An 11,312-nucleotide genomic window follows, 5' to 3' on the forward strand; every position below is an offset into this window, starting at 1 on the left:
CCGAGGGTGCGATCACATGCTTCCTTTGTTATAAATTCCTTATAGATATAGCCTATTTGATGTTTGGTCGGGCCCTTCTCAATCAAGTGTAGTATATTATGGGGCTCAATGTGGACTGGTGCGTTTTTAAATTGTGCAGTAAAAGCATGTTTCAATTGTAGGTATCTAAGGAATTGGGATGCAATTTCAGGGTGGTGGTTTTGGAGGGAGGTAAAGGAGGTAAGGGTATGCCCAGTTATTACATTTCCCAGGAATGCAACACCAATTCTTTCCCAAAAAATTGGGTCTGGGATGGAGTTGAATTCAGGAAAATGCGGGTTGTGCCAGAGAGGGGTGTGGTAGTCATAGGTGGAGGAAATGTACAAGCCACCTACCCGTTTCCATACTTTAAGGGCCTGAACCAGAATTGTGTTGCTTGATTTACTGGGGGGGAATATATTCACGTAGGAGGTCAAGGGCTACACTTTCTTTTGATAAGTCGTTGTTGTAGCCTAGGGCTTCAGGGTTGTAAAGGCCCTCTAAGGAGAACCAAGTGGCTATGTGCTGGAGTTGTGCCGCTAGGCAGTAGTGCTGTATTGAGGGGAGAGCTAGGCCTCCAAGGCCATTTGGGTTTATTAGGAGGGAGTGCTTAACACGAGGACTCTTGTGGTTCCAGATGAAGGAGAGGATAGTTCCCCTAAATTTTTTAAAGACTGATTGGGGTATATAAATCGGGGAGTGGTGTAGGACGTACAGTAGTTTAGGTAACAGGACCATTTTAATTAAATTTATTCTACCCACTACAGTTAGATATAGTTTAGACCAGGCCTTACACTTCGCTTGTACCAGGGAAATAAGAGGTATAATTTCTGCTTCCATGTAATGGTTGGGATTTGGATGGATCGCTACCCCCAGGTATTTAAAGGATTGCACCGGCTGCAGCAGGTTAGATGATTGGGATTGTGCTGAAGAGGGGGCATCTAAGTGCATCTGGACTGATTTAGTTGCATTCAATTTAAGGCCGGAGTAGTATCCGGACTCCTCTATCGTGTCTAAGGCTGCCTTCAGAGAGGAGTCCGGGTCCTCCAGGTACAGGATCGTATCATCGGCATAGAGGCTGATCTTTTCTTCTGTGTGATCAGTGCACAGCCCACGTATCAGGGGGTTGGTTCTTATACGACATGCTAGCGGCTCCACAGCTAGAGCATAGAGCAGGGGAGAGAGCGGGCAGCCCTACCTGGTCCCCCGACCTAGTGAGGGGGCCGAGATCCACCCATTTGTACCCAGTCTTGCCTTAGGGGCCTGGTAGAGTAGTCTCACCCAATTACAAAAGGCCTCTCCAAAGCCAAACCTGGCAAGGACCGCCTGCAGGTAAGGCCACTCAACAGTGTCGAAAGCTTTGGCCATGTCTAGGGAGGCGATGACTCTGCGACCCGAGTTTAAATGGTTAGCTTGTAAGTTGGTCATCAATCTGCGAATATTTATTGCAGTGTTTTTGCCAGGCATAAAGCCAGTTTGGTCAGGGTGGATTAAAGATAAAATTACTGAATTTAGTCTAATGGCCAATACCTTCGCCAGGATTTTGATGTCAGTTGTAAGAAGCGAAATTGGGCGGTAAGAGTCACATAAAAGGGGGTCCTTGCCAGGTTTGGGCAACACTATAATGAGAGCTTCCGTCATAGAGGAGGGAAGACGACCCACTTCGAAAGCCGCTTCATAGGTCTGGAGAAGTATTGGCACTATAGAATCCGAATATCTTTTATAAATTTCTATGGGAAGACCGTCAAGGCCAGGGGCCTTTTTGTTGGGAAAACTGGCAATTGCTGTAGTTAGTTCATCTTGGGTGATGGGGGCATCAAGTAGTAGGGCCTGCTCTGGGTTTAATCTGGGTAGATTGATCTCAGAAAGAAAGATTTCAGAGTCTGTTTGTGTGGCAAGGGTTTTACTAGTATAGAGAGCCTTGTAATACTCAAAAAAGGTATTATTTATTTCTGCACATCCTGAAACTGGGACGCCGGAGGGGTCTTTAATGTGTGTAATAACCGGAGGAGAGGTATAGATTTTGGAGATCTTAGCCAGTAGTGTGCCCGCTCTCTCACCCTGCTCAAAATGTGCCTGTTTGCTAAAGAAAAGTTTGATTTTTGGTAATTTCCTCCAGCATGGTTTTGTGCTGGCGTTCTAATACTTGCCATAATGATAGGGTAACAGGGGACGGGTTGCTTATGTATTGAGCTTTAGCCAAATCGATTTTTTTAATAAGGTCATGCTCCCTTTGCTTCGAGTCACTCTTGCAGGCCGAGACAGCCTGAATCCTTACCCCCCTGATAAATGCTTTAAATGTCTCCCATACCAGGAGTAAGTCCTCCTCCTCTCTGTGGTCAAACATGAAGCTTTCAAGGTGAGTAGTAATTTGGTCATGCGTTTGTATTAATTCTAGCCAAAAGGGGTTTAACTTCCAAAATTGAAAAGGTGGCTTCAGGCCCCATTCCACTGTAAGGGTTATTGGCATGTGGTCAGATACTAGACGTGGCAGCGCTCCAACCTCAACCACATCTTTCAGGACTAAAGGAGTTACTAGGAAATAATCAAGTCTGGAGGAGGTTTTAAAGGTGGAGGAGTAACATGTGTAGAGTTTACCCTGCGGATTAAAATGGCGCCAAACATCTATTAAGTCCATTTCTGCTGTTAGATGAGCAAATGAAGTGGGTTTGTCTATACAAGGCGGGATTCTATCAAGGGAGGCATTACAAACGGTGTTAAAATCCCCCATCCAAAGTGCCTGGGCACTAGGGTACTGGGCAGTAAATTTTGCTCCTTCTTGAAGAACTGAGGCACTATATGGAGGAGGGATATAGATGTTCAGGAGAAGCAATGCAATGCCATTAATTTTACAGTGTATAAACACGTATCTACCAAACTGATCACACTTGACGTGTATTGGTTGGAATTGGAGCGATTTTTTAACCAAGATGGAAACACCACGTGAATATTGGGAAAAAGCAGAATGATACGCCCAATCAACCCAGCCTCGTTTTAATGCCATTATTTTGCTTCCAGAGATGTGTGTCTCCTGGAGCGCCACCACGTCCGGTCTATGTCTGCTTAAGTAATTGAATATCATGTGCCTTTTCATCGAGTCATTCATTCCCCTTACATTCCAGCTGATAAATTTAAGTTTAACTGATTGCATTGAAAGTAAGAAAGATACTTAGTAGGATAAGTGGTGCGTTTATAGTAATACCCTTGCCAACGTCCTCTGTATCTGGTATCCTGTTATGCAGTAAATTACATTTGCAGTGTGGCCCGTACATTATAATGGTTTTGTGCTTTGGAACTTTTATAAACATAAAACTAACTTAACCCTAATACCCTTACTAATACTACTCTTAACCCACCCTGGTCGGCCCAAGCTAGGCAGACCCTTGTACCCCAAAACTGACAACACAACTAACAACAGCTAGTCAGAGTACTGACCCTTGCTGTTGGGGGGGGGGGGGAAGCTAGGGGAACCCTTATATTACCCAAAAGCAATAATTGGTAGTACCGAACACAAAACAATCAGTTGGATATTTACCTGTACTGTAGGGGGGTGGCGGGGAAAAGGGAGACAGCCCCGTACAAAGGAAAGGGCTCGCTCCTATTTCCCAGCCCTCCCGCCCAGAGCAGTGTAGTGCACTTAATTCCCAAAAAATTACAATTTTGAGACCCTGAGAGCAGTTTAAATGACATCAACCTGTGTGAGGCTTGGCCCAAGCCTGCAAGTCTTCACAGCCTGCGGAGAGAAAGGCCAACCAAGGCAACCGTGGAGCAGCTTGCACTCATCGACCACGGACAAACACCAATCACGGAGGAACATTCAAAAGTGCACCACAGCTGGAGCCAGCAGGGAGTGATGTCGCACATGCGAAGTAGGTGGTGTTGCACGTGGCATTGCATAGAAAGGATACTTAGCTGTATGCTAAAACGCATAGTTTATGGGTACCGTTCTATTGTAGAGCATAGTAAAAAGAAAGGGGGGGGGAAAGAAGGAAACCCCGCTTAGTATTAGATACTCCGGTTGCCTCAGGTGGCTATACCGTGGCCATACGGTAGCTGCGTTAGAGAAAAGGCCCCAAGTCCTCACATTTGGCTTGCGACGTATCTGTAAGCGTACACTCGTCCAGAGGTGCTGTGACACAAAATGGCCGTACATTAAATTATAGCGATGATAAAGTCGGATCGTCAAAGTGTTCTTTTGTAGAAGCGTAAACAACAACGAAGGGATCTGAAAAGAGGGGGAACAGAGGCGCTGAAAAAGCAGCAGATCTGGCGCCAGGAGGACAGTCACGTTCTGCACCGGTAAAAGAGACCGGCGTGGAGGAAAGCTTATGTAGGGCTATATTGTACTCACTCATCCGGGGAGCCTTGGCTACGTGCTGGGGAGCGGTTAGTGGACGGGCGGCTGTCAAGCCAGTCTGCGGCAGCTTCCGGGGTATTGAAGAAGTGCACACGGTCATTCTCCACCACCTGTAGTTTTGAAGGGTAAAGCATAGCGTACACTAGTGTTGGGCGAACACCTGGATGTTCGGGTTCGGGCCAAATAGGCCGAACATGGGCCAGATGTTCGGCATGTTCGGCCCGAACGCCGAACTCAATGGAAGTCAATGGGACCCCCGAACATGCCCATTTTGGGGGCCCTATGGGGTCACAGGCATAAGGGGGGAGCATGCCCCGATCGCGGGGGGGGGTCGGAAATTTCCCCCACCCCCTCCGCTAGCGCTCCCCCCTCTGCCCGCTTCCCCATAAAAAAAGTTTAAGGCAAGTTAAATAGTACTTGGTGGCTGGCCTGGCACTGGCAGTGGAGTGAGGAGGAGGAGGAGTCCGAGTAGCAGAGTGACGCGTTGGGGCCGGGCAGCGGGCGGTTCAGCGGTAGTACCCTTGTGGTACTTCCGCCCTTTCTCTGACCTCACGTCCTCTACGTGATGACGCATACGAGGGTACGCGTGACGCGTACCCTCGTATGCAGAGGACGTGAGGTCAGAGAAAGGGCGGAAGTACCACAAGGGTACTACCGCTGAACCGCCTGCTGCCCGGCCTCAACGCGTCACTCTGCTACTCGGACTCCTCCTCCTCATTCCACTGCCAGTGCCAGGCCAGCCACCAAGTACTATTTAACTTGCCTTAAACTTTTTTTATGGGGAAGCGGGCAGAGGGTGGAGCGCTAGCGGAGGGGGTGGGGGGAATTTCCGACCCCCCCCCCACGATCGGGGCATGCTCCCGACTTATGCCTGCGACCCCATAGGGGGGCCGTATTGCGGCATGTTCGGGCAAACAGGGCCCTGTTCGGCCGAACAGGGGCCCTGTTCGGCGGCCATTCAGTAGTTCGGGGCGAACCCGAACTTAAAAGGCCGAACACCATCAGGTGTTCGGCCGAACTCGAACATCACCCAAACAGGGTGATGTTCTGCAGAACCCGAACAGTGGCGAACACTGTTCGCCCAACACTAGTGTACACCAGGCCTCGATCACGAAGCTTCTTTTTAACGTTGATGAAGGTTGCTCTGTGCTTCTGTAATTCAATGGAGTAGTCCGGGTAAAATGAAATGCGTGCTTTTTCGTAGATGATTTCACCTTTCGCTCGGGCCTCTTTAAGGATCACATCGCGGTCTCTGAAGTTTAAGAGCTTCATAATAAATGTTCGCGGCGGAGAGCCCGGTGGTGGAATCTTAGGAGAGATCCGGTGTGCGCGCTCTATAATGAAGACGGTGGAGAAGGCCTCTCTGCCGAAGACCGCTATCAGTAACTTCTCCGCGAATGACTCCGGAGAGTTTCCTTCGAGCTTTTCTGGTAACCCCACTATGCGGATGTTAGATCGCCTGTTGCGATTCTCCAAGTCATCCTGGCGCTCACGCATGGTTTTGACCTCGGATTGGGTCTGAGAGACGTCACGCTGGATAGGCCACATGCGGTCTTCGAGGCGGCTAACTCTTTCTTCTGTCCCCGACACGCGGGTACGAAGCGTTTGCATATTTGCTCTAAGGAGGGAGACATCCGACCTCACCTCCTCCAGCTTGGTGGTAATAGTTGTAAGGGCAGCTTGGCAAGAGGATATGCCTTGCATGATTTGCTGAAGTGACGGAGCAGACCCTTCTGTGTCAGAGGCCTCGTCGCCATCTTGGTTTTCATGGCGGAACTTCGCCAGCTTGGCGGCTGCTTCAGAGCCCTTCCTTGTCATGTCTGGAAGTGTGTGAGTGTACACCAGCGGTTCTCAGGGGTCGGTTTATAGGCCGGTAGAAGCGGGAAATAGCGAGCGGGTAGCGATTGTCGGAGTATCAGGCGGGAGCTCTCGTCTTGTGCGTCCTACTCCATCCGCTTCTGGCCACGCCCCGCCACGGGCTCTATATTTAATACTGGCAGTAGTCTTTAACTGCTCTGCGACTGTCTAACGCTGATGGGTGGTCGCACAGTGGCTCCCCGGGACCACCTAACACCGATTCGCATCAAATCCTGGGGGCGGAGATTAGCAGGGAACATGCGCGCTCATGTGCGATCGTTCCCTCCCGAGACACGGAGCTCTGCCTGCCAGCTGTGATCAGAGCTGGTAGGCTGTAAAAAAAACCCCCAAACTGCAATTTTCATTTGTACAGCGCTGCGATCTAACGCAGCGCTGTACAGGGGAGGGGACAGCCCTGTCACTCAGCTGTCCCCAGGAGACAGTAATAATAATAAAATTATTAATCATAAAAAAAAAATTTGCAGCAGCAATCAGATACCACCAACAGAAAGCTCTGTTGGAGGGCAGAAAAGGAAGTAAGATTCGTTTGGCAGTTAAGTTGAATAGCCGAGTAATAAACTGTTAAAGCTGCAGAGTGCTGAATTGTAAAAATAAATCACCTGGTCACTAGGGGGGTTTAAGCCTGTGATCCTCAAGAGGTTAATTATTAAGTCAGTCAAATTAGTGCAGTCCTAGGTGGACAGTTGACCATGAGACACAGATTTTTGGGGCTATTTCAGTGCTGTTTGCAATACATTCACTCTCACCCACTACTCCTCTATATTAGTACGGTAGAATGCACTAATGCAGTGAATTATAAATGGGCCTTGGGGAAATTAAACTTTACATTGAAAATCAGTATTACATATGCATATTTTAATTAGTTAAAGCTCTTGTCCAGGCAAGACAGGAAATGAATGCATCCCTCCCCTACACTTTTTCTACACCTACACTATATTATGTATGTCAATGTGTATCATTGGGCTCTATTCTCAATGAGTTTCCGCATGCGGTAAAGTACATGCGGGAAGTTTGCACCCAAAATACCGGCAAGTTGGGATTCTCAAAATGTTCCGCATGTTTTTTCCGCATGCGGAAAAAGTGTGATAAAAGTGCGGGATTCATGCGGTAAAATTTCCGCAAAAGTCGGTATTTTCCGCAATAAAAGATCAATTCTCAAAGATGTTCAGGCGCATCTTTTCTTCGTTAATTACCGAATTTTTATCACCTACAAGAAGTAGGTGATATATTCCGCATCCCATTGACTTTAATGAAGTGTGGAGGCTTAAGGGCTGTGCTTGGTGGACTTTAACTTTTTTTTTTTAAACACTTTTTCATGCGACCTTTTTACCGCATGATTCCCGCATGAATAATGGCTGTTTCCGCATCTTTTTTCCCGCATGCGGCAAACATGCGGAAAATGTTAGAGAATGCTAAAAAAATGCGGAGTTTACCGCTGGCGGGAATTTACCGGTAAAATTTTGCGGTACTTTTGGCTCTTTGAGAATAGAGCCCAAAGTGTACAGGTGCTGCTAACATGTTTTTGTGGAGAGTGAAGTAGAGGTAATAACTTGTGGCAACAATAAATATCCCAAATCACTTGTGTCAGCAGCATCTGGGCAACTGTCCCTCTTTTGGAGGGCAGTCCCTCTTTGGGAACCAAATCCCCCATCCCTCTTTCTTCATCATTTGTCCCTCTTCAGGGGCAAACGCAGGATTTTTAAGGGGGGGTTCCTGAAAGGTCCAGAAGCACGTATGTCCCGAGTGCTTCCGAATACAGGTGGCTCCATACTGCCCATGCACAAAAGTGCGCTGGCGTATGACGGAGCAGCCTATCTTTGGAAGTACTCAAGGAGACGAGTGTTTCTGAGGGCTTCTGGCAGCAGCAAATGTGAACGGGGTACAGCGCTGGAACAGGAGATAGACTTAGTTTGGACAATTCAGTGGAATATGCTACATAGTTTCACATAGCGCAAGCGATACCCATATGATGCAGGGATATATACATCTGCGGAAGATGGCGGCGCTACATAAATACTAAATAATAATATTTTGCCTCACCAGGATTGCACTTTTATTTAGCTTTCCTGTAAGACAAGAACACACAGTCAGCTCTAGGGGAAGAGGGAAACAAAGGTGAATGAGGGAGGGCTGGTGCACACCAAGAGTGCTTCTGAGCGTTTTTCAAATCAACAGTGATTTGAAATGCGCTTGGCTAATGTTACCCTATGTGGGTGTTCCCACAGCAGGTAATCGCAGGTATACTGCATGTAGCATGTTTTTGAGCAATTCATTCAAAAATCGCTCTGAAAATCACTTCACAAAATCACACTCACAAATTGCTAGCGATTGCTATTGTCATTTTGGCGTTGCACTAGCCCAGAGAGAGGAGTGGAGAAATTCAGAATAGCCTGAGATGGAGCAGAGAACTTATCTGTATTGAAGTCCCACATCACACAGGCTACTTGCCTGTAATCGGACTCCTGTCCCTGTCAGTCTCTCACACAAGTCAGAAAGAAGCCCTCCTGGAGTCTAGGGACTGTCAAAAACTTTTCAGCTTGTTATCCACACCTTATCCACACATGCAGTCATTATAACAATGGGGAGAGACCAGACAGATGTTTGCCCACGGACCCTGAGTCCAGGCAAGCTCTGCATCATGCTGTGCATATTTACCAGCTTGCCTGCACTCTAATTTCATCATGTCTGACACTTCTGTGCTGTGGAGAGTCCAGGACTCCATAATCAACATTCTCTCACTGCAGGCTGCATCTTCTTGTGAGGGAAGCTGGGCTGCTTCTCTCATTATATTAGCTGGAGGGAGGCACCAAAAGTAAGAAGGGAGGGAGAATGAGGCTGTTTATATTATGCGGGCTTCCCTGGCTGAATACACAGCTCAGTGCAGGGGGGAGGTTCCAGACACCCGGAATAGCCCCCTGAGTTTGCCAGTGCTCTTTCAGGACCGGTGTAAAGATCTATGTAAAGATATGTATTTTTCTGCTGAAAAATGGGTTTGGCTCTGAACTTTATTCCCATCAATTAAATTGATATAGTTCTTATTTTCTAATGTTAAAATGAAGAAATACGAATGCCAATAGAAAGGATCAGTGTGGTTTGAATGATAATACTACATCTTTTGATTCTGAATTCTTTGTGCTATGCATGGTGAGTAGTGTTGGGCAAGCAGTGTTCGCCACTGTTCGGGTTCTGCAGAACATCACCCTGTTTGGGTGATGTTTGAGTTCGGCCGAACACCTGATGGTGTTCGGCCAAACTGTTCGGCCATATGGCCGAACTAAGAGCGCATGGCCGAACGTTACCCGAACGTTCGGCTAGCGCTGTGATTGGCGGAACGGGTCACGTGGTTCGGACCTGAACGCGCTCTGATTGGCCGAACGGGTCACGTGGTTCAGGTAAATAAATACCCGATCCACATCATTTCTCCGCCATTTGTCTGTGGGTTTAGCTTTGGGTAGGCAGGCAGGGTAGTTCTCTCTCCAGCCAGGCTAGCCAGGGTCCCCCCAGTCATTGTGTCGCTGCTGGGAACAGTAGTACACCGCTCACCCACACTATATAGCATTGTGTTTACTGCCACTCTGTGTCTCTGCTGGGAACAGTAGTACACCGCTCACCCTGTATAGCATTGTGCTCTGTGTCGCTGCTGGGAATAGTAGTACACCGCTCACCCACACTATATAGCATTGTGTTTACTGCCACTCTGTGTGTCTGCTGGGAACAGTAGTACACCGCTCACCCTGTATAGCATTGTGCTCTGTCGCTGCTGGGAATAGTAGTACACCGCTCACCCACACTATATAGCATTGTGTTTACTGCCACTCTGTGTCTCTGCTGGGAACAGTAGTACACCGCTCACCCTGTATAGCATTGTGCTCTGTGTCGCTGCTGGGAATAGTAGTACACCGCTCACCCACACTATATAGCATTGTGCTTACTGCCACTCTGTGTCTCTGCTGGGAACAGTAGTACACCGCTAACCCACCACTGTATAGCATTGTGCTCTGTGTCGCTGCTGGGAATAGTAGTACACCGCTCACCCACACTATATAGAATTGTGTTTACTGCCACTCTGTGTCTCTGCTGGGAACAGTAGTACACCGCTCACCCTGTATAGCATTGTGCTCTGTGTCGCTGCTGGGAATAGTAGTACACCGCTCACCCACCACTGTATAGCATTGTGCTCTGTGTCGCTGCTGGGAACAGTAGTACACCGCTCACCCACACTATATAGCATTGTGTTTACTGCCACTCTGTGTCTCTGCTGGGAACAGTAGTACACCGCTCACCCACCACTGTATAGCATTGTGCTCTGTGTCGCTGCTGGGAACAGTAGTACACCGCTCACCCACACTATATAGCATTGTGTTTACTGCCACTCTGTGTCTCTGCTGGGAACAGTAGTACACCGCTCACCCACCACTGTATAGCATTGTGCTCTGTGTCGCTGCTGGGAACAGTAGTACACCGCTCACCCACACTATATAGCATTGTGTTTACTGCCACTCTGTGTCTCTGCTGGGAACAGTAGTACATCGCTCACCCACCACTGTATAGCATTGTGCTCTGTGTCGCTGCTGGGAACAGTAGTACAGCGCTCACCCACACTATATAGCATTGTGTTTACTGCCACTCTGTGTCTCTACTGGGAACAGTAGTACACCGCTCACCCTGGTCACCCACCACTGTATAGCATTGTGCTCTGTGTCGCTGCTGGGAATAGTAGTACACCACTCACCCACCACTGTATAGCATTGTGTTTACTGCCACTCTGTGTCTCTGCTGGGAACAGTAGTACACCGCTCACCCGCCACTGTATAGTATTTCTGTACTGCCACTGTACTGCTGCCAGTCAGCGTGTACTTTAAGGATAAGTGAAATGAAGAAGAAATCCTGTGAAAGAGGGAGGGGCAAGGGAATAGGTGTTTCCCCTGACGGTTCACGTACAGGCCACAGTGGAGCACCAAAGAAAACCCACTCAATACCGCCCATGTTGTCCAGGAAATCAACCCTCACAAATCCAAAAGAACAGGACCAGATAATTAATTGGATGACCTCTCAAGCG

General features: G+C 48.1%; 1 protein-coding gene across 1 annotated transcript in view; it reads right to left on the reverse strand.

The window, feature by feature from the left end:
• LOC137522255 (uncharacterized) overlaps positions 1 to 4,509 on the reverse strand; it is a 92,914-nt gene extending 88,405 nt beyond the window's left edge. The window contains exons 1-2 of the mRNA XM_068242284.1: positions 4,370 to 4,509; positions 1,300 to 1,864 (exon numbers count right to left, since the gene is read on the reverse strand). Coding sequence (XP_068098385.1) covers positions 1,300 to 1,864; positions 4,370 to 4,509 — 705 coding nt within the window. The remainder of the gene's footprint in view (positions 1 to 1,299; positions 1,865 to 4,369) is intronic.
• Between the last annotated feature and the right edge of the window lie 6,803 nt (positions 4,510 to 11,312).

This window comes from Hyperolius riggenbachi, chromosome 6 (assembly GCF_040937935.1).
Source record: "Hyperolius riggenbachi isolate aHypRig1 chromosome 6, aHypRig1.pri, whole genome shotgun sequence".
In the NCBI taxonomy this organism is placed as follows: Eukaryota; Metazoa; Chordata; class Amphibia; order Anura; family Hyperoliidae; genus Hyperolius; species Hyperolius riggenbachi.